The 21298-nt window shown below is 52.6% G+C and overlaps 2 protein-coding genes across 20 annotated transcripts; one reads left to right on the top strand and one right to left on the bottom strand.

Moving 5' to 3' along the window:
* Nucleotides 1-1469: 1469 nt before the first annotated feature.
* TRMT10B (tRNA methyltransferase 10B) lies at nucleotides 1470-6699 on the bottom strand. Of its 6 annotated transcripts, none has more exons than XR_008463690.1 (9): nucleotides 6501-6697; nucleotides 6310-6418; nucleotides 6099-6223; nucleotides 5433-5585; nucleotides 4584-4662; nucleotides 3675-3742; nucleotides 3244-3367; nucleotides 2534-2654; nucleotides 2062-2198 (listed from the first exon to the last, which is right to left on the bottom strand). XR_008463690.1 is itself a non-coding variant. In XM_054184747.1 (8 exons), the coding sequence occupies exons 1-8, from the start codon at nucleotides 6645-6647 to the stop codon at nucleotides 2041-2043; spliced, it is 963 nt and encodes a 320-aa protein (XP_054040722.1). In that variant the 5' UTR covers nucleotides 6648-6688; the 3' UTR covers nucleotides 1470-2040. The 6 variants fall into 6 exon arrangements, 4 of the variants coding, with proteins under 4 accessions (XP_054040722.1, XP_054040725.1, XP_054040724.1 ...); XR_008463689.1 differs by lacking the exon at nucleotides 2062-2198 and adding an exon at nucleotides 2784-3078 and having other exon boundaries at nucleotides 2205-2654; nucleotides 6501-6699; XM_054184747.1 differs by lacking the exon at nucleotides 2534-2654 and having other exon boundaries at nucleotides 1470-2198; nucleotides 6501-6688.
* Nucleotides 6700-6733: 34 nt separating this feature from the next.
* On the top strand, nucleotides 6734-20887 carry LOC128902218 (uncharacterized). 14 transcript variants are annotated; one of them, XR_008463692.1, is made up of 7 exons: nucleotides 6734-6868; nucleotides 15252-15416; nucleotides 17230-17329; nucleotides 17585-17710; nucleotides 19042-19212; nucleotides 19790-19920; nucleotides 20550-20887. XR_008463692.1 is itself a non-coding variant. In XM_054184751.1 (7 exons), exons 3-7 carry the CDS (start codon nucleotides 17314-17316, stop codon nucleotides 20832-20834), a joined length of 654 nt encoding a protein of 217 aa, XP_054040726.1. In that variant the 5' UTR covers nucleotides 6734-6868; nucleotides 15252-15416; nucleotides 17230-17313; the 3' UTR covers nucleotides 20835-20887. The 14 variants fall into 14 exon arrangements, 6 of the variants coding, with proteins under 6 accessions (XP_054040726.1, XP_054040728.1, XP_054040729.1 ...); XR_008463696.1 differs by having other exon boundaries at nucleotides 19112-19212; XM_054184751.1 differs by having other exon boundaries at nucleotides 19109-19204.
* Nucleotides 20888-21298: the final 411 nt, after the last annotated feature.

Raw genomic sequence — 21298 nt, forward strand, 5'->3', positions numbered from 1 at the left:
CTGAAATGCCACCTTCATTGGTGACCCATTACGCTGGCCTCCTGAGGAGAGGGCAAGCCCCTTTTCCCAATCTCATCAGTAGCTCTTTTTCTGTCACGTGCGGTATATCCCTAGCTGAGTATGAGCTGTTAGCCCTTGAAGGTCATCTATCTGTGCATCCCCAGTGAATCAGCATGCCAGTGCTGGAGGCATGACCTTAGTGTCTCTGATGAAGCGGGCAGAGGCAGGTCCCCATTGCTGGTGTCTAACCGAGGGGCTTGTTGGGGAACGGCTGGCTTTCTCTGAGCGGTGCCTGCAGCAGGAGTACTGCATGACAAGCTGTTGCTGCAGCCAACTGTGCTCAGGATGGAGGAGTCTGCACCAGAGGAGCATGGGCGGGCCACAGGAGGCAGCCAGCTCTGCCACATCTCCCCAAGCACAAGGGCAGTGTGGGGACAGGCTTGTCTTGTGGTTTTGTAACATCTGAGGGAGGGCACCCCCACTTTTTGCTCATTCTTTAATGCTTCTGGAGGGAGAAAGGCAAGTTCTTGCAACTGAAGCCTGGTGTGGAAAAGGACGGCACCTGGGGCAGAAGGGACTGCTGCAGCACCCCTACAAGAGCTCCCTAACCAGGCAGACTCTAACAGCCAAGGCAAGCGAACACCCACAGGAACCTGGCAACCTACAGCAGCCCTACGCCAGGTCCTCAACAGCTGCTGCTCTCACAGTGTGCCCGCAGGCAAGCTAGCTACCCAAGAGCAGTCTGTTCTCCTGGCCACACAAGGACAGGGTGGCGGAAGTACCTTCAGCCACTGGGGAGCGCAGCACTGCCCGGTGGTTTGGGTTAGTGTATTCTGCTGCCTAGCAAACTCAGGCTCAATTAGAAAGTTTAAGTCTCTTATGCTGAAGCCCAAGTGCAGACCTCTAACTACACACCCACAGCTAATAAGCAGGGGTACAAGAAAAGCAAGACCTGGAAGAGCCCATGGGACACTGAAAGAGGGCACAGCAAAGCAACAGGGACCGGCAGACGCAAATTGAGTCTACATAGGGAGCAACAGCCAGTGTCCACCAAGAGCTTCTGCTGCAGCAGGCCCTACTGATGCTGTAGGCACTGAACTCCAGGTGTTGTAAAAGGCTCTTGATGTGAAGGAGAAATGCATAAGCATATGAGATAGCGGTTTACCTCAGAAGACGTTCAAGTCCTTCCACTGGTGGTTAGACATAGTCATCAGAAATAAGGGCTTTTTTTGTTTGTTTTTTTTTTTTTCCCAGCAACAACGTGTGAAGTAACATAGCAGTTTAGATGCATGAAAAATGCTTTCTGCTGTGCCCACGAAATACGTCACTGCTGTTTGTGCAGGACACAGCCAAATCCCAGGTACCTTTCCAGGAGGAATGTCAGGGTTAGTGAACATCACACATCAGCATGTGTGCTGGGGCACACATAAAACATGCATGCAGCAGTAACTGTAAGGACGCAATGGGAGTTTAAGAGTAAACATTTTATTTTAGATTAGATGCACAGGATTAGCTATAGGCTTCAACAACTCACCAAGTCGCCAATTCAACTGGTTTAACATTGTTAGGACGTGGCGCACGTGGGAACTGTTTCTCCACTGGGGAATCACTTCCCATCTTGTGTTACCCAACTGGACCAGTGCCGTCCTTTTCCATGGGAAGGAATTTCCCCCGCCAGTGAGTTTTGCATTCTAACTTCACCTTACTGTTTAATCAACATGAAAGAAATACCTTAAAGGTCTCCTCCCGGTCCCAGAGAAGTGTAGATGCAAGAGTTAGAAACACTCTAACAAGCATCTGCAAAGCAGCAAAACTGAATTCCTGCCAGTTTTTACTTGATCCCAGGGCTCCATTGGCTTTTGTTTTCTGTTCAAAAAGAGGAAATCATTTCCAGCATTGTACTGCTGAGGTAGAATGTGTCACTCTTGGCAAGGTCCTTAGAGAAGATTTAAGCAGAGCTGTTTTCTCTACACACATTCATGCTGGTGCCTCTGCTTGAAATGTGGAGTTTGCCTCTCTTGTCTGCACAGCTCCTCAACATCACAAAATAAAAGAGTTTTCTTGGGCATTGTCATGCTGAGGTATTTTCACTTCTTTCACTGCATCTGGTAGCACATAGCCTTTTCCAGAAGTCACTCCAGCTTTCAAGGCTGATGGCCAGCTTCGGGTCTCATAGTAAGTTGATAACACATCAAAGACTGTCAGAACAGAGAGATGTACCATGCTGTGATACCAGTATCAGTCAGCAAGCTCTACTGCTCCGCTAGCTGCAAACCATCAGGAAATTATAATAACGGATCCTAGAGAAGGTTAGCATGGGGTTTGCGTTCCCTCTCATTTAAAATCTGATGAGCAAGCATTTAAGGCAGCTTATCTAGAAGCAGATGACTATTTTGAAGATGACTTTGGGGAGCTCTGCCTAGAAAAAGCAGAGGCCATGTCAAATAAAGGAAGATGCCCCCAGTCACCACTGTGACTAACTTGTACTGCTGGTCTGTGCTGCTGATGACAGTACATCCATGGTGGGTCATACCTGATGTGCTTCCACCATCGCTTCTCAGATGCTGTGTCTCCACATCAGGGCTCCCTTGGGACACAGTGGTCTCTAGCAGCTAAGCTTGGTGCTCTGCAGAGTCCTCAGCCACCTCCTCGGCCTGGTGCCAACAGAGATGGCAACAAAGTCCTCATGCCAGAGGCAAGAACTTACTAGAGCTGGCCTAGGACATGAGACCCCCCCATAGTCCCTAGCAGAGAGGCGTTCACATTACAGAGCCACAGACTACCTGCAGAGGTGGAGGAGCATCCACTGATGTCACCAGGTCATGGTCAGGACATGGAGCCATCACAGTGGTACAGCACACGAACACTCCACCCTGGTGTTGTAAGCCCTGCTTTGACTGAACCTGACGCGGCCTGAAAACTTCTGTCCTTCTCCCTTGCCTGGGACCTTGTGTAACTTGTAGCAACAGCAGCCTCCTCACATCTCCCCACACCAGCTGTTCACTGCTCTGTGCAAAGCAAGAGTGATGCAAGTCCTGCTCCTCTGAGAATGGGCTGATGCAGAGAAGCACACAAGACCTTAAAATGGGAGCGGCATGGATAAAACCTAGTAAGAAAAACTTCTGCTTCCAGTGTTTTTCCAATTACTCAGCACCAGGCCTCCATTTTGAAAACTCTGCTGCTTGACAGCCTCCCCCCCTCCTGCAGCCCAGGCAAGTTATAGGACATGGCTTAGCCTCTCACCTTGATTAATTGCCAGTGTCTCTGAGTGGTAGTTCTTGGTGTTAACGGCTTTCACCATATATTCCCGAATGGGGAGGCGGGCTGTTTGCAAGGACTGCTCTTGTGCCCTTTGCAGAGTCAGCTTCTGCAAGGGAAACAAGAACAAGGTGCCCAATGTGCACAAACTTGCACGTGCAAAGCAGGCACGTCATTGTGGATACAACCAGCTACAAAGCCGAAAACTGCTCTGGGGCTCATTTCACCCAGACTGCTGCAGTCTCTCTCAGCCTGGTACTGGGTCCAGGCAGAACCCTGAGGAAAAACGGATGATGGCACAATAGTTGTCTCAAACTGAGGCAGCAGCAGCACTGGGTGCTACCAATGGGACATCTCAGCTCTCGTGAGAGAATGGGGCAGACAGCACCTTCAGGTTCCCACAGGCTACCACCCACCTTATGAATACTTTCATCCACCAGGCCTCCAAGGACATACACTTTACTTGGATCAACATCTTCAAGGACTAGAAACAAGAGAAGCACTCACTCAGCAATATGCAACAGTAAAATCCTGCACCACACCTTCCCCCAAGACAGACCCTACACTCATGAGAAAGCTGTAGCCAGCCTCACCCTTCACACTGGAGCCTCAGGCCGTGCAGGAGGCTGAGGCTTGAGATGGAAGTGTCTGCCTGAATCCGCAGGCAGACTGGAAGGGAGAGATCAGACACAACCCAAGAGCACAGAGTGCTGGAGATACCACACACTGCTCCCGTGAACCAGTGTCTGTTCTGAGATGTGACTGATACGGTCAGCTGTGCTCCACAGACACCTCCCCAGTCTCAGAGTCGGCTACTAAAACCTTCCCCCACTCCTACCACACTCTTTATCAGATTAAGACACTTGCATAAAACAAGAAAGGGATCTACATCCCCAGGAACATGTGGCCGATTAGAAATGGAGGAAGAGGACAAAATAAACACAGCAGCAAATTAAGTAATAAAGGGAACGTTGTAGCTCCTGCGTTAGAGAAAGATGTAATTTAGACTGTATTCAAAGCTGCCACAGCATCTCCACTTTGCCACTTCGTAGTATTACAAACTGCAGGGGAACTACACTCAGGTTTTAAGTTAAGTCTGCTGCAGATGACACACAGCCCTGACTCAAAACCTCATTCCCTGTCGAAACAGATTGAGATATGAATAGATTTAGCATCAGACCTAAGAACACAGTATATCTCATGCAATTCGAGACAGTGAATGCTTGGAATTGAATAACCTGAAGTAAGAAATAGTCTTTAAAAAAAAGATCTTAAAAATCAACCTTTTGCCCTAGTTTCCCTGTGCCTAAAGCAAGCATATTTACCGTTCTCAGAGTCAGGAGTGAGATAAACAATTGCATCTAAAGGAAACAGGTCCAGGTAACTTTCTTGAGTTGTATCCATCTGAAAAATGCAAGACGGGAAGAGAAGCAGCCCATTAGCCCAAACTCCACCTGACAGAGCAAAACCCCCTCTCAGATACGGACATATACCAGAACTGACACTACTGCCTTAGGTGTTTAAACTCCTACAGGTAGAGTGGGCTTTTTAATTTGGAAAAAGTTTCTATATGGGCACTGAACAATACACATCTCAAGATCCATTAAATTATCTTCTCATAAAAATTCCTAGACATGGTTTGAGGAAGGGAGATCAGCAATAGTTGCCTAATTTTAAATGAGATCCTAATTCTTGAGAGATTCAGGAATCTCCACTTCAGGTGGTTTTTTCCCCTGTTACCAGATGCAACCCCACATGCGCTGTAGAACACACAGCTCAATGTCACTGCCACAACCTGTACGTGTGGGCCTTCTGCTAAGTCAGGCCAAGCTCAGTACAAAACTCAGGAGAGGAATGCATGACCTGCCCAAAGCCTGACCAAACTTATGTGTCTGCCTGTCCCCAATATCACACGTCTCTCTGCAGAAGTAGCATCTGCAGAAGGATTTCTCCTCCTGCACACAGGAGGGACATGAGCTCCAACCAGGTGGCCTTGCACATCACCCCATTATCTGTCAGTTCTTGTCTCCTGCCAAAGGGCAAGAATATCTGTCCTTAACCACTGTCACTGAACTGCATTCCCACCATCCCAGCCCACCTCTGCCTGTTCTGGGCCAGCACTGTGGCTGTGGGGTGCTACGAGCCTTAAAAGCACTATGGTCAGAGACCCTTACCAAATAATTGGAGAAGCCGTCGTTCATGCGAAAACACTCCTCATAGATCAACGAGCCTACCACAAACTCCGTCAGACAGAGCCAAAACGGCTTCTTGGCCCGCCTGTTTGCCCCATAGAGTCTCCTGATCTGGGAGGCGAGGCGGCTTGTTTCCTTCCAACAAATAACAAACACAGTGACCCACAAGCCTAGGGGCAGGCTCCGTTCTGGGCCTGCAAACATCCATCATGCCTGTGTCACCAGCCAGCTGCTGAGGTTGTTCTCCCAGAGGGCCAGCTGGGTGTGCAGCCAGCCCGTGCTGGAGACCCGGCAGCCCAGACAGCATGGACAGAGATGGGAGGGGAGCCCCCAAGGCTGAGCTCAGGGGAGCTGCTGTATGTGCATCCTCACACACGCCTGCTCGAGCTGAGCTGGAGGGTTCCTGACTTTGCCAGCACAAACAGAACAAACCAGGGACCCGCCCCAGCGACCTCCTCTCCCTCAGCCCCACTTCAGAGGGCTCCCCTTTGCTCCCTCCCAGCGATCAGCACAGGGCAGGACACGGCACAGCAGAAGCAGAGAAGGACAGGGAGAGGAGAGGAGCAGCCAACCGGTCCGCGTCAAGGCTGCGAGGGGGCACGTCCAGCACCTCCGAACGGCGTCCAGGCCGCCGCAGGTCCCCCGTACCTTCTGCGACATGCGGTGGACCAGACCGAGGTCCACGCAGAGCCGGGGCCCCGACGCCCGCGCCTCCAGAAGCCGTTCTTTCACCAGGGCGGTCGCGGCCCTCCCGCCGTCCTGGCCGGCAGCACCTGGGAGGCAGAGCAGAGAGAGGGCAGCGCCGGCCCCGGGCCCGGTCCCGGGCCCCTCAGCGGGGCCGCCCCACTCCACGCCTCACCTCGGTCCCCGGCGTGCCGGGCCCGGCTCCGCTCCCGCTCCTGCCGCCGCTTCCTCCTCTTGGCCGCCAGGACCCGCTCCCAGCGCCTCCGCTTCCGCAGCACGTTCCTCTGTGGAGCAGTGGGGCCTCAGGCCTCGGGCTTCGGGCGCCGAGCCGGGCCCGCCGGCCCCCACCCTCCCCGCGGCACCTACCGAGCACGGCGCCACGCCGCCCGCCCGCCCCGCGCCAGGGCTGACGGCCGAGGGGTCGATCTGCAGCAGACGGAGAGCCTCACAGGCAACCGCTGCCTCCCCCTCGGCCTCCGCCGATGGGTACCCGCCATCGCCGCCGCCCGCCATCGCCACTGCCGCCGGCGCTCCGAGGCGGGGCCGCAGCCGGGGCCTGGCACGGAAGGGGCCGGGCCGGGCGGGGCGGTGCCCTGCTGTGAGGCCGGGCCAGGGGGAGGTGGATGGGGCCAGGGGAAGGCGGGAAGGCCGGGCGGGGTGAGGCCCCGAGGGGAGGACGGCCCAGGAGCGGCTCCCTGCTGCGCGGCCTGCGGCTGCGGCCTTCCCGCCCGCCCGTGAGTAGGGGCTCGGCCCGGCGAGGGGGGCGCCCCGGGCGGGGGGAGCCGCCCCGTGGGGCCGGGGCCGGGAAGGCGGCAGGGCCGCTGTGCGGAGGGATGTCCGAGCGGCGGTGGCGAGCGGGCGCTGTTAGCTCCTGCCCCGTCCCTCCAGGCAGCCTGGGCCGGGACCGGTGGCGGGGCCCGGGCGGCCCCTCCGCGGGAGGAGCGGCGGAGCCGGGGTGTCCCGCCGGCCTCGGCCTTCGCGGAGCCGTCGGGTTTCGTGGAGGCCGCCAGTCCCGCCCCGCGGCAGTTTCTCCTCGGTCGCAGAGGGGACGAACCTGCCAGGCCCTGGCGCCCCGTCCCGCCGCGAAGCTGCTGCTCCCTGTCACGCACCCGGCGGCCTCCGGTCCCCGGTACTCGCCATCCCAGCGACAGAGGGAAATCCGCCGGGCCCCTCCATGGGCTGTGCAGGGCTGCCTGGTTCCCAACGGGGCGCAGGGCTGACCCTGATGTGGTGGGAATCTGCGCTCTCAGTGGCCCTAAAGCTACTTGTTGCACTTACCCCCTCAGAAGTTTCATTTTTAAGATGGTTTTCCTATTTATACTTGCTTTAGTGTTTTTCTTATGATTTTCATTGGTGGTACCTGGATATGTTCTGGTGCAGCATGTACAGCTGTTTCAGTGTCCTTGTTCCTCAGCAGCAAGCTGAGGTGTCTGTGTCCCGGTTATCATTGTTGTTCGTTTATGCTGCAGTAGTGTGTTGGTGTTTTGGGCCAGAATTTGAGTATAAGCCAAGCAAGAACACTCACAGAATGTGTGATCCAACACGTTTAGTTTTCCCTAAAAAACTGTGAGGGACACCCTGCGGTGGTGGGGGTGACTGGGGATGGTGCGGTGTTCCTGGGAATGCTCAGATCCGCTGTGGTGTGTGATGGAGAGTTGGGCGGATGCTCGAGGTGCCCTCCAAGCAGGGTGCCCACACTCGCACCAGCTGCCCAGCGCCGGGTCTCTTGCGCTCTGGCCCAGCCCCACTGTCTGTCAAATGCAGCTGCATCGTAAAGCCCTTTGCAGCAGGGTTGAACAGCTGGCAAGGCCTACAGCCCGGGCACTGCAAGACCACAACTTCTTACAGTAATGGAGCATTACAAAGGGTGAAACAGTCTTTCGGTACCAAACCCTTTCCAGTGGTTCTGGCATAAAATTGCTGTTTGCTTCAGACCTCCAGAAGGCCTGATTCTGGTGCCATTGATTGTTCTGCAGGAGAGGAGGTGACTTTGCTTGGAAGAAGGCCGACTGGCAGAAAAAAAAGGCTTTGAATTTATTCTTTGTGCTCCTTTGCTGAAGGAGATCTGTTAGGGCCACCGCTGGATGTCCGTGTGATGTTGCTCTGTGCAGATTGGTGGGAAATGCCTTTTAAGTTTGGGAGATGCTGCAGGTTGGTGCAGATGGGCTGATCCATGGCTGGTGAGGGCTGCAAGGAGGAGGAGTGGCTGTGGCCTGCAGCTGAGATGGTGCATAGAAGTGGGGAAAGGGGACATGACGCTTGCTGTGTGCCCACACAACAGCTTAGGGCTACAGCCAGGAATGGGTCTTGGGTTTCCTTTCCCAGAGCACTTACTGCCCTGCTAATGGAGCAGCAAGTGGCTTACAGCGATAGAGGTGCCTGAGTCCTGTCAGAAAAGCAGGAATAGCTGAGGAAAAGTCCTCCCTCCGCAGGCTGACAAGGTAATACGTGTCCTTCTGCCGTGGTTTAGCCTCAGACGGCAACAAAGAACCACGTGTCGCTCGCTCGTGCCTTCCAAACACAGGAAGAATCGTAAGAAAAGGCAAGACTCTTGGGTTGAGACAAAGGCAGTTTAATAGAACAGCAAAGGGAACAGGCAAACAACAACAACAACAACAACACGAACACGGATAGGGGAATATACAAACGCGATTACGGAACCGCCGCTCCCCTCGCCGCTCGCCGGCCGGACCCGGGCCGCCCCAGCCCGCTTTTAAGCAGCAACTTCCTGCCCCCTCCCCCGGCAGCTCAGGGTGGGCGTGGCTCACATGGCATGGAATACCAGGAAAAGTTAACCCTATCCCCACCGGAACCAGGACATTATCCACCCCTTATTCCATACCATCTATGCCATGCCCAGCAGGTTCCAATGAATTGCCACCACTTTCCCCTGTTATATATATATATATACACACATATAATACCCTTAGTTTATGGGTCATCCCTCCAAAGTGTCCGTTGAGTTCTTTTAATCCACGGCTTTGGGCTCCATCTGTTAGAACAGTCTCTCAGGGCAGGTGAGATGCTGGGTGGTGCTGGTCTGTTGCATGCTGTATTTTTTGGAGCTTGTGACTGGTGCACCTGGTGTGGCTCATGCACGCAGTCTGTAGGCTGAAGATGTAGATCTTGAGGAAACTGCTGGGCGCCGGCTGCTGAGATCAGTTCTTATCCCATCACCCCTGTGCCTTACTTGTAGTACAACTGATAGCAATGAGGACATACAGTGACAGTGTTACTTAGCAATTAACAGCACACAATCTGATTCATTGGCTATTCTCGCCCAAAATCAGATCTCCATGAGGTACACATCGGACTTCCCCATCCTTCCGCATCACCCACCAAGTGCACCCAGGTCCTTGGGCAAAAGCAATCCCACGGATGGGTTTGCCTTTGCCTGAGGCAGGACTAACCCAGACTGTCTTCCCTAGCATATTCTTCATGTGCACTACGGGGACTTTATCCCCTTCTACAGTACGTGGAAGTTTTGATTGGGCAGGGCCAGCCCGATTGTTAGATCCCCTGGTGTTAACTAGCCAGGTAGCTTTTGCTAAATGCATATCCCAGTGTTTGAAAGTCCCACCACCCATTGCTCTCAGTGTAGTTTATAACAGTCCATTGTATCGTTCTATCTTCCCAGAGGCTGGGGCGTGATAGGGGATGTGATACACCCACTCGATACCATGCTCTTTGGCCCAGGTGTCTATGAGGCCGTTTCGGAAATGAGTCCCATTGTCCGACTCAATTCTCTCTGGGGTACCATGTCGCCACAGGACTTGCTTTTCAAGGCCCAGGATAGTGTTCCGGGCAGTGGCATGGGGCACAGGGTATGTTTCCAGCCATCCAGTGGTTGCTTCCACCATTGTGAGCACATAGCGCTTGCCTTGACGGGTTTGTGGCAGCGTGATATAATCAATCTGCCAGGCCTCCCCATATTTGTATTTCAGCCATCGCCCTCCATACCAAAGAGGCTTCAAACGCTTGGCTTGTTTGATCGCAGCGCATGTCTCACATTCATGGATGACCTGTGCAATAGTGTCCATGGTCAAGTCCACCCCTCGGTCACGAGCCCATCTATATGTCGCATCTCTCCCTTGATGGCCTGAGGAGTCATGGGCCCACCGAGCTATGAATAGTTCACCCTTATGTTGCCAGTCCAGATCCACCTGAGCCACTTCAATCCTAGCGGCCCGATCCACCTGCTGGTTGTTCTGATGTTCCTCCGTGGCCCGATTCTTTGGTACGTGGGCATCTACATGGCGTACTTTCACAACCAGATTCTCTATCCGGGCAGCAATATCTTGCCATAGGTCAGCAGCCCAGATGGGTTTGCCTCTGCGCTGCCAGTTGCCCTGCTTCCACTGCTGTAACCATCCCCACAGAGCATTTGCCACCATCCATGAGTCAGTGTAGAGATAAAGTACTGGCCATTTTTCTCGCTCAGCAATGTCCAAAGCCAGCTGAATAGCCTTCACCTCTGCAAACTGGCTCGATTCACCCTGTCCCTCACTGGCTTCTGCAACCCGTCGTGTAGGACTCCACACAGCAGCCTTCCACTTTCGATGCTTTCCCACAATACGGCAGGACCCATCAGTGAACAGGGCATATTTCTTCTCATTTTCTGGCAGTTTATTATATGGTGGGGCCTCTTCTGCACGTGTCACCTCCTCCTCTGGTGACATTCCGAAATCCTTGCCTTCTGGCCAGTCCATGATCACTTCCAGAATTCCCGGGCGACTGGGGTTTCCCATTCGAGTTCGCTGCGTGATCAGTGCAATCCACTTACTCCATGTAGCATCGGTTGCATGATGTGTGGTGGGGACCCTTTCTTTGAACATCCAACCCAGCACCGGCAGTCGAGGTGCTAAGAGGAGCTGTGCTTCTGTACCAACCACTTCCGAAGCAGCTCGAACCCCTTCATATGCTGCCAATATCTCTTTTTCTGTTGGAGTGTAGCGGGCTTCGGATCCTCTGTATCCACGACTCCAAAACCCTAGGGGTCGACCTCGAGTCTCCCCTGGTGCTTTCTGCCAGAGGCTCCAGGTAGGGCCGTTCTCCCCGGTTGCAGTGTAGAGCACATTTTTAACATCTTGTCCTGCCCGGACTGGCCCCAGGGCCACTGCATGGACTATTTCCTGTTTGATTTGTTCAAAAGCTTGTCGTTGCTCAGGACCCCATTTAAAATCATTCTTCTTCCGGGTTACTTGATACAGAGGGCTTACAATTTGACTGTAATCTGGGATATGCATTCTCCAAAAACCCACAATACCTAAGAAAGCCTGTGTTTCCTTTTTACTAGTTGGTGGAGACATAGCTGCTATTTTGTTGATCACATCCATTGGAATCTGACGGCGTCCATCTTGCCATTTTATTCCTAAAAACTGGATCTCCTGCGCAGGTCCCTTGACCTTACTTCGCTTTATAGCAAAACCAGCGTTCAGAAGGATTTGGACTATTTTACTCCCTTTCTCAAAAACTTCTTCTGCTGTGTTTCCCCATACAATGATGTCATCAATGTACTGCAGATGTTCTGGAGCTTCACCCTGTTCCAGTGCAGTCTGGATCAGTCCATGGCAAATGGTGGGGCTGTGTTTCCACCCCTGGGGCAGTCGATTCCAGGTGTATTGGATGCCCCTCCAAGTGAAAGCAAACTGTGGCCTGCACTCTGCTGCCAAAGGGATTGAGAAGAATGCATTCGCTATATCAATCGTGGCATACCACTTGGCTGCCTTGGACTCCAGTTCGTACTGGAGTTCTAGCATGTCCGGCACAGCAGCACTCAGCGGTGGCGTGACTTCATTCAGACCACGATAGTCTACAGTTAGCCTCCACTCTCCATTAGATTTTCGCACCGGCCATATGGGACTGTTAAAAGGGTGAGCGAGTCTTGCTGATCACTCCTTGAACCTCTAGTTGACGAATCAGCTCATGGATGGGAATCAGAGAGTCTCGGTTAGTGCGATACTGCTGCCGATGCACCGTTGTGGTAGCAATCGGCACCTGTTGTTCTTTGACCCTCAACAACCCCACAACAGAAGAATCCTCTGAGAGACCAGGCAAGGCAGACAACTGTTTAACTTCCTCTGTCTCCAAAGCAGCTATGCCAAAGGCCCAGCGGTACCCTTTTGGGTCCTTAAAATACCCTCTCCTGAGGTAATCTATACCAAGGATGCATGGAGCCTCTGGGCCAGTCACAATGGGATGCTTTTGCCACTCATTCCCAGTTAGGCTCACTTCTGCCTCCAGTACAGTCAACTCTTGGGATCCCCCTGTCACCCCAGAAATACAAATGGGTTCTGCCCCTCTATAGCTTGATGGTATTAAAGTACACTGCGCACCCGTGTCCACTAGAGCCTTATACTCCTGTGGGTCTGATGTGCCAGGCCATCGAATCCACACCGTCCAATAAACCCGGTTATCCCTTTCCTCCACCTGGCCGGAGGCAGGGCCCCCCTAATACTGGTCATAGTATCCATTACTCACTTCTTGCATAAATGACTTGGAAGTTCCTTCAAGAGGATCAGAAGCAAGATCAAGCCTTCTGCTTTGTCTGGGGAACGGCCCACTGGAAACTGGGGCGGCACTTTTCCTGGAGGGATCCCCTTTTGTGGTTGTCCTTCCTTGCAACTCCTGTACCCGTGTCCGCAGGATCGAAGTAGGTTGTCCGTCCCACTTCCTCATGTCCTCTCCGTGGTCCCGCAGGTAGAACCACAGGGTGCCTCGTGGTGTGTACCCTCCGTACTCTCTCTCTTGAGTGGGGAAATGCCTGCTTCTAATAGCTGAGATGCTGGCCCGTGCAGGTGGGGAGTAGGACATATTCTCTTCAAGTTGCTGGACCTTCCGCGACAGTTTCTCCACAGCTGAGACAAGGGGGGAAGAGAGACTTTATTCATATCGCCGGAGCCGGCCAGCTACCTCATCCACCGTTGGTCCCTCTTCACCTTTCCATTCCATTACTGCCAGGGAGTTGGCATATGACGATGGTGCGCTCCGTACAAACTTCCGCCACATGGGCCTTGTGCATCGCACCTCATCAGGGTCTGTGGGTAAGTCTGCATTGTCCAAGTCATAATAAATCATCTCCCGCACGGCTAATTCTCTCAGGTACTGGATACCTCTTTCCATGGTAGTCCACTTGCTTGGCTGACATACAACATCCTCGCTGAAGGGGTACCTCTCCCTCACGCCTAACAGGAGTCGTTTCCAGAGGCTGAGGGCTTGGGTCTTTTTCCCGATCGCCTTGTCAATGCCGCCTTCCCTAGACAGGGATCCCAGCTGCCTGGCCTCCCTACCCTCTAATTCCAGGCTACTGGCCCCATTATCCCAGCACCGGAGCAGCCAGGTGACAATGTGCTCGCCTGAAAGTCGGCTAAAATCTTTTCGCATATCCCGCAGCTCACTCAAGGATAGGGATCGAGTAATTATCTCTGGTTCTGCCTCTTCCTCCTGCTCTCGTGATGGCCCTGGTTCATCATCATCTCTTACTAAGCGAACTGATTTCTTTGTGTACTTCTTCTTCTGTATGGGGGCAACTGATACTGGCATGGGTTGGTTCCCTGGTTCAGTGGCAGTGGCTACCACGGGGGTTGCAGTAGCTGCAGTGTCTGTCGCAAGGATTGCAGTAGCCGCAGTGTCCGTCGCAAGGATTGCAGCAGCCGCAGTGTCCGTCGCAAGGATTGCAGCAGCCGCAGGGGCCGCCGCAGGGGCTGCAGCAGCCGCAGGGGCCGCCGCAGGGGCTGCAGCAGGGGCTGCAGCAGCCGCAGGGGCCGCCGCAGGGGCTGCAGCAGGGGCTGCAGCAGCCGCAGGGGCCGCCGCAGGTCTGGTTTCCATCTCTTCCCCTTGAGGGTGCTGCATAATTCTGAGCAGTGCCTGGTAGATACTGGCCAGGGCCCAGCACAGCGCGGTGAGTTGTGCCTCTCTAGAATAGCCACAGCATTTTCCCTTCAAATATTCTACCACTTTATCAGGGTCCTGTAATTGTTCAGGGGTGAAGTCCCAGACCATTGGAGGTGAGTAGTTCTCTAGGTACCTGCCCATGCTCTCCCACATGCCATGCCACCCCTGACTATCCAGCCTCGGAGCAGATCTCCGGGTGGTAGTCTTAAATAGTCGCTTAACCCTAAACAAGACCTGGAACGTATTCAGGAGACATAGCACTACGAACACGCTAGTTTGAGTATCCCAAGGATATTCAAAATTCTCAAAAGCTGTCATACCTGACCCGAAGGAGAAAAGGGAGGCAAAAGGGCTGGGGAAATTATTAACAAATTCTGAGAGACGGTGTCCAATGTACGGATAGGACAGCAAAACCGCATAAACACCCCAAAATAGCCGTCTGAACAGTGATGTTATCATATCATAAACAGATATCGCACAGGACAGCAGAATGATAATCCTCATCCCTGTTCCAGACACAGTAAACAGCATCGCAGGGAGTACATAAGCCATATAGGAATTTATGTAACACAGCCATGAGAACAAACCAAGCAACATGATGACCAGTGACTACTTACCTAATAAAATAAATGCATACAAAAAAAACCAAAACCGTTTTTTCCACGTTCTAGTTGGATTCTGTCGTTATCTCAACCCTTCGAGCCCCACGTTGGGCGCCAAAAAGGACTGCCGTGGTTTAGCCTCAGACGGCAACAAAGAACCACATGTCGCTCGCTCGTGCCTTCCAAACACAGGAAGAATCGTAAGAAAAGGCAAGACTCTTGGGTTGAGACAAAGGCAGTTTAATAGAACAGCAAAGGGAACAGGCAAACAACAACAACAACAACAACAACAACAACAACAACAACAACAACAACAACAACAACAACAACAACAACAACAACAACAACAACAACAACAACAACAACAACAACAACAACAACAACAACAACAACAACAACAACAACAACAACGGAATATACAAACGCGATTACGGAACCGCTGCTCGCCGGCCGGACCCGGGCCGCCCCAGCCCGCTTTTAAGCAGCAACTTCCTGCCCCCTCCCCCGGCAGCTCAGGGTGGGCGTGGCTCACATGGCATGGAATACCAGGAAAAGTTAACCCTATCCCCACCGGAACCAGGACACCTTCCAAATAACAAACTCCTCCTTCCTCTCTCCCCAGCTTCTGCCTCTCCTAGCCTCAGAGGGGCTCTGGAGCTGGCCCTGGGTGGCATATAGCAGCACCAAGGAAGAGAATGCTGCAAGACCTATTGGGTGGTACCCGGTACCCAATAAGAAGGACATGCCGTATGACATCGTGGAGCTCATGGAGGAAGTAGAAATGAAGGTAGAAGAGTTCTGCTGCAAAACTCCATCTGTGGAAAGGGTCCAAAGTCCAAGTCGGTCATACACCTTAAGAGAGCAGTTCTGGTCCAGTTAGGTCTAACACAAACCTAATGGGAGACTGAGATGAGCAGCACTTCTTTAGAAGCTCCTTCCAGTCTACAGGATGGGAATTTTACTGGAAATCCTGCAGTGTGTTGGCAGGATTGTAAGTCTCCCTGGTTCCATGAGACTAGTGCGTTTTTTCAGATGGCATCTTGTGCACGGAATTAGCTGGAACACTGACATGTATTTGTTTTTCTGGGACAGCATCTGTGTTTACTTGAGACGCTATTAGGAGTGTTTTTAACACTTTTAATGGAGAGAAAAAAAAGAGCTGTTTTGATTACAGTATTAAAAGGCTTAGGGGGTATTCCTGCTTTTGAGCTTTGACTTTTTTTTTTCTCCAAAGCTAAACAGGGAGCACAGTGGCAGAACAGTAAGCCTAATGCATAACTGTGTATAAGGGGAAAAAGAGGGAATTGGACAAGAATTTCCTTCCCTGCTGCTGCAGAGAAGGAATGCCACACAGTCCTTCCTGACAGCTAAAACACCAGCAGCCACAGCTCCACAGAGACTTCTCTCTTCCAAGAGCTCGTCTCAGGAGAGTGCTGGTCCATGCCTCCCTGTCCTTCCTGCCAGCACATTGAATCTGTGCTCTGCTACTGTTGCGGTGGCCCTGGTGAAGTTTGCATAAATATGATGTACAGAGGAAGAGTCAGCTCAAATGTCACATGCTGTGACGCAAACCCCTGTGTGTGCTGAAGGGGTCAGCACAGACCTACGTGCTAGGATCCCATCAAAGTAGCAGCCTTGGATATCCAAACAGGGCTGCCAACCTCTGTTGCCAGAGGTTCCTCAGTAAAGTAATGGGTTGTGGACAAAGAGGGAGGAGCCTCCCCTTGGTTAACGAACAATAGCCAGATGGGTAAGACAGGAGGAAGGCACAGGCAGTGTGTGGCAATGGAGGGAGGTTGCCAGAGGACTCTGTGACATATGGGCAACTCTACTTTTCCATGAACACCCTCAAGAACAGCAGCTGGTAGGCTGGTGGAGCTTGCAGGCAGTGAGCACAATCACAGCAAACACAGACTGTTTAGAAGGGCAAGTAGGCAGCCAGGCACTGAGGCTGAACCTCTACTGATAAATACCAACTGCTGGGACCCAGGCATGGGTGGATGGTGCATCGGCTGATCGTGTGTGTGAGAGACAGCAATCGATTCTCTGGGAAAGGCAGCCCTGCACGCCATCACAGAGATGGACCAGGCGTTAGCAGCTATCTGCTATTGGGGGCAGAATGGGGAGAGTAGTAGAGCAGCACTCTTGTGCCCACATATACACCCACTGTGTATCAGCACCTTAAACAGCATGCCTGTTCAGATGGGGCCAGCCCTGTCTTGCATCCTGTGATCTCAGAGGGAAGAGGAGAGTTACAGAAGGTTTAGGATGGTCAAGTGGGCATAGCAGCATCTGTGCAGGAAGATCAAGTGGAGACAGCCTCTTGGTTTGTAAAGGCGCTTGCCAATGTGACTGTGGGCATTACTTCTGTGGTTGAAGTGAGCAGGGCAATGTTATGAAACTGCAGCAACACCTCATTAAGAACCACATCATTACATGTTCAGTCCTATGCATAAATAGGCTCAAAGGGCAAAAGAATGGGTCTGCAGAGATTCCCCAGCACTGCTGTGCTAATAAATGGTTGTCTAAGCCTAGTGCATTAATGTCGCCGTCTGCGTTAAGTTACAGTTCTTGACTTGTTTTTCTTTTTCCTTGAACAGGCTGGATTTCTGCCCAATGTGTTCAAAGTCATGTCTCACTGACCTGCTGAATTCAGAGCTTTTTTTGCTTATTACAACGCCATTATGCACAAAGACACAGGTAAACCATACAACCACCTCAGAACTGCCCTTCCCTTTGTAGATGTGAAACATTGCTAGAAGCGACACTTCTGACATCCTCTGATGTATTGCCTCACTGTGCCTTCTCCCAGCCCATAGTAACAGCTGGCAGAGGCTGGAATGGTGCAGCTGCTTCTGGCTTCACTCCTGTTGAATACAGCTTCATAGTCTTTAGCCTGTGGTTAGAAAGCAGCTCTCAAGCCAAGCTTTGCTGCCTCACTGCACTGTGCTCTAGGTCATGACAAAGAAAGGATGGGCTGCTGCCGAAGGGAAGATGAGCTGGAGCAGAGTGTGCTGGAAGGGCATGGACCGAGGCAGTGGTTTCATGGGCAAGGCTGCAGCCCCACACTACCAGAGCAAGGTGAGCAGGGTAGGTCTAGATTTCCCAGGCAAGTCCAAGGGGACGAGGCAGATCCACAATCAAGCCAGGAAGTTGGCCTGGGGGTTAGTCAGGTTCCAGACCGGGCACCACAGACACAGTGAGGCTCAGGCTGGGTCATAGCCATGGGCCGATCATGAAACAGCTTCCAAGGGAGGGGCAGGTCCTTGCTGAGCCTGCCTGCAGCTCTGCCTTCCCAACAGTTCTTGCCAATGAGCTGCCCATGAGCAGTGCACAGAATTTGTGTGAGGGAGGATATGCCCTCTGTGCCCTGCCACACTGCGCCAGGGACTTTGAACCCTGGGGTGTCCCTACCCTACAGCAGCAGGGAGAGGACCAAGGTGCTTGCTGTGCACTGGGATGTGGAAATGAGGAAGGGCTGGCTGCAGCAGTGCCCTGAGCAGGGCTGTAGGGAACTCTGCATGGCTCTCCAGCCTTTGAGGAAACACGGTTTGAGGTATGCGGTTTCCTCCCTCATTCTTCCCATGGTACAGGGCAATGAAGGGCCTGCTCTCCTTGCTTTTGCTCTGAAGGTACATTAGTAAAACCAGGATTTTGTAAAAATAAGCTGGTGCATGTAGTCAGCAGGAGATGAGGGCTTGGGAGGAGTGTCTCCGCAAGATCTGGAGGCAGTGAGGAGTGCAGCCTTAAGCCTCTCCCACATGATATGTGCAGGCTCTGTGTGAAGCTTTCTGCTCTGCTTGTGCTGCTGGAGTGAAGCCATGCCCCTAGCTATATGAGGGTCTGTTTTTCCTTTCTCATTCCCATGCTTTCATTTTTGACTTGAAGAGTAGGACTATTTTGGATCCCATCTTTTTCAGCATCTCTCCTGCAGCATCACGGCATTGCCACCTGCTGGCACTGAAGCAGAGCAGTAAGGCCTCTTCTGATTTTTTTACCTGGGAGGTTTTAGTAGTGTTTTTCTTGCTCTTAGAAGACACTGGTTTTATGGAAAGCAGAGGCTTTTGTGGGGAGGAAGAGACCCCGACCTTCCCTGCGAAGTGTAGTTTTAGAAAAAAAAGTGCTGCCAATTCTCTTAAAGAAGGCAAAAAGCATGAGTGCTGATACGCAGCCAGGGAAGTTCCTCAGATCCTGTGCACAGTCCTCTTGTGAAGCTGTTTGTGAAAATGATGAGGATTGGTTCTGAGTACAAAAAAGCACAGCCTTCTCCACAGCTTCTTTAGAGCAGTCACAGAGCTAGATACTCTGCAGAAGTTGTGGTTTGTCTGTCTGGTGGTCACTAGAAGTTCTCAAAGCCCCAGTCCTAGCGTGCCTCGCTGTTACTTTTATTTTTTTCTTCCTGCCTTCAAAAGCTGCCAGTAATGTTTACTTGCCGAAACCTGCTTAGCGGGTTTTAGAACATTGCACTTCTCTGTGAAGCAGCAATAAAGCATCAGAGGAAGAACAGACAACACACTCCTGAGCCATTTGCCTCCAAGACATACACAGAGAAGTACCAACTGAGCTTCCTACTCGGTGAGCAGGTAATTTTGCTTGTCTGAGTTTTCCTGTTATGCAGAATTGTTGTTTCCCTGTTGACAAAATCTCATGCCCCTCATCCTAATTGGGTGCCTCACGGGCAACTATACAGGTAAATTAGTCGCATGGATGATCATGAAGTGACAGAGTGGTTTGGGTTGGAAGGGACCTTTAAAGATCAGCTAGTCCAACACCCCCCCGCCTGCCATGTGGTGTTCGACACCTTTCACTAGATCAGGGTGATCAAAGGCCAGTCCAACCTGACCTTAAACACTTTAGGGGTGGGATACCCACAGCTTCTCTGGACAGCCTGTCCCAGTGTCTCATCACCGTTGTCATAAAACATTTTCTTATGTCCAATCTAAACCTACCGTCTTTCAGTTTAAAATGGCTGCCCCTCGTCCTGTCACCTAGGAGCTTTGGTTGCAGTGTCTCCTTGCACACTCTCTGGAGCTCTGTCTCCTGGGCTGTACTGCAGGCAGCTTGTACCCAGCACCCTCCCTTCCCTGTTGCCCCAGTGATTCTTGCTGTGGTGGTCATCTTTAACAGCAAAGTCTGCTAAATCTTTTGCTGTCCCTGTAGGGCGACTGAGCAAGGCAGACAAAGAGCTTGTAATTGTGGCTACAAGTGTGGTGAATAGATGTCCCTGCTGTGTGATTGCACATGGAGCACTTCATCGAATATATTCCAAGCAGCCAGCGCTGGCTGACCAGGTCAGTGGGGTGACAGCAGTGTGCACCTCGCCTCCTTCGCGTGGTCCCCTGGGAGGTGGGAATGGCCCTCTCATGTGCTTGCTTTCTTACCTGAAGTTTTGATCTTCGGTCTATATTTTGAACCTTTGATCTATGTAGTTCCCAGCAATCTTGAGCAATTTTGACATGTCTGGGACCCCAACGCAATACTTGTGCCACTAGGTTTATTGGTGAGCAGTGGCCAGTGAGGGCAGGACCCCGAGGTGGGGGTCTGTGTATCTTCATCCACCTTCCAAGAAAGATTTCGGGAGGGATGGTTGACCTGTAGAGCATTCATCCTCCTGCCCACATTCTTTGCTGTTTTAATCTGGTGTGTGGAGGAACTTGGTACCAATGGGGAGCTGCAGTGTCCTGGTGGTGTTGGGTCCTGTTTCAAGTACTTCTCCACAGTTTTGTCTCACCAAAACTGCCATAGCCCCTGAGACAAGAAGGGCGGTAAAACTGATGAGTCTTTTGATGGTAGCCAGGATGTCTGGTTCAGGTGCCAAATAAGAGCCATCTCTCTGGCTTGTGGAGAAAAGAAGGTGGCCAGCCAGGCAGACCATTTGCTCGGTCCATCTGTGCTACCTCTGGCTTCTGCTTTCTCACAGGTCATTGTGAACTGGAAACTGTCTGACCTGAGTGACCAGGACCTGGCAATGCTGGAGTTTGCTGTTGCAGTCTGTACAGCCGATAACATCACTGAGGAGCACTTCCAGAAGGTGGGGAGGCACAGTTTTGACCGTGAAGATGCCTGGGACGTAGGCATGATCTCTGCATTTTTTGCCATGTCCAATCGCATTGCTCATTATATTGACCTGCGCCCAAACAAGGAGTTCTATGCCATGGGCAGGACACCCTGCGGGGAGCCAGGAGGGGACACCGAGCGCGCCTGACAGGTTGCTGATGCCCGTGCAGCCTTAACGTTGATCAAGCTCTCCATTTGCAAGCTAGTGTGGCTTATTCTGAGTGTGCAAAGGGGTTAAGAGATTAATGCCAGAGGGTTGCCAAGGGGAGAGTGGGCTTCTCTTCCCTGGTCATCCGGGCCAGCAGGGCGATGGCAGCTGTGGCCTCGGCACTGGCCGCGCCGGTGGTGGGCTTGCTGGGTCACCCCGTGCTCCCACCCGAGCTGCTGCGCGGCCTCCTGCCTGCTCCACCGTGAGACCCCGTACGCCTCGTCACGGCGGCGGGCTCTCACCGGGGCCCGGGGCGGACGGGGGGGGACGCTTCGCAGCGCTGCGTGTCTCCGCGCGGCGGCTGCGGTTGCGGGGCCCGCCAGGCCCGGAGCCGCCCCCGCCGCGCGCGGAGGTCACGTGTCCCACGCGGGGCGGCGCGCGCAGGCGCGGTGCCGGCGGTGGGG

The sequence above is a fragment of the Rissa tridactyla genome, chromosome Z, assembly GCF_028500815.1.
Source record: "Rissa tridactyla isolate bRisTri1 chromosome Z, bRisTri1.patW.cur.20221130, whole genome shotgun sequence".
NCBI lineage: Eukaryota > Metazoa > Chordata > Aves > Charadriiformes > Laridae > Rissa > Rissa tridactyla.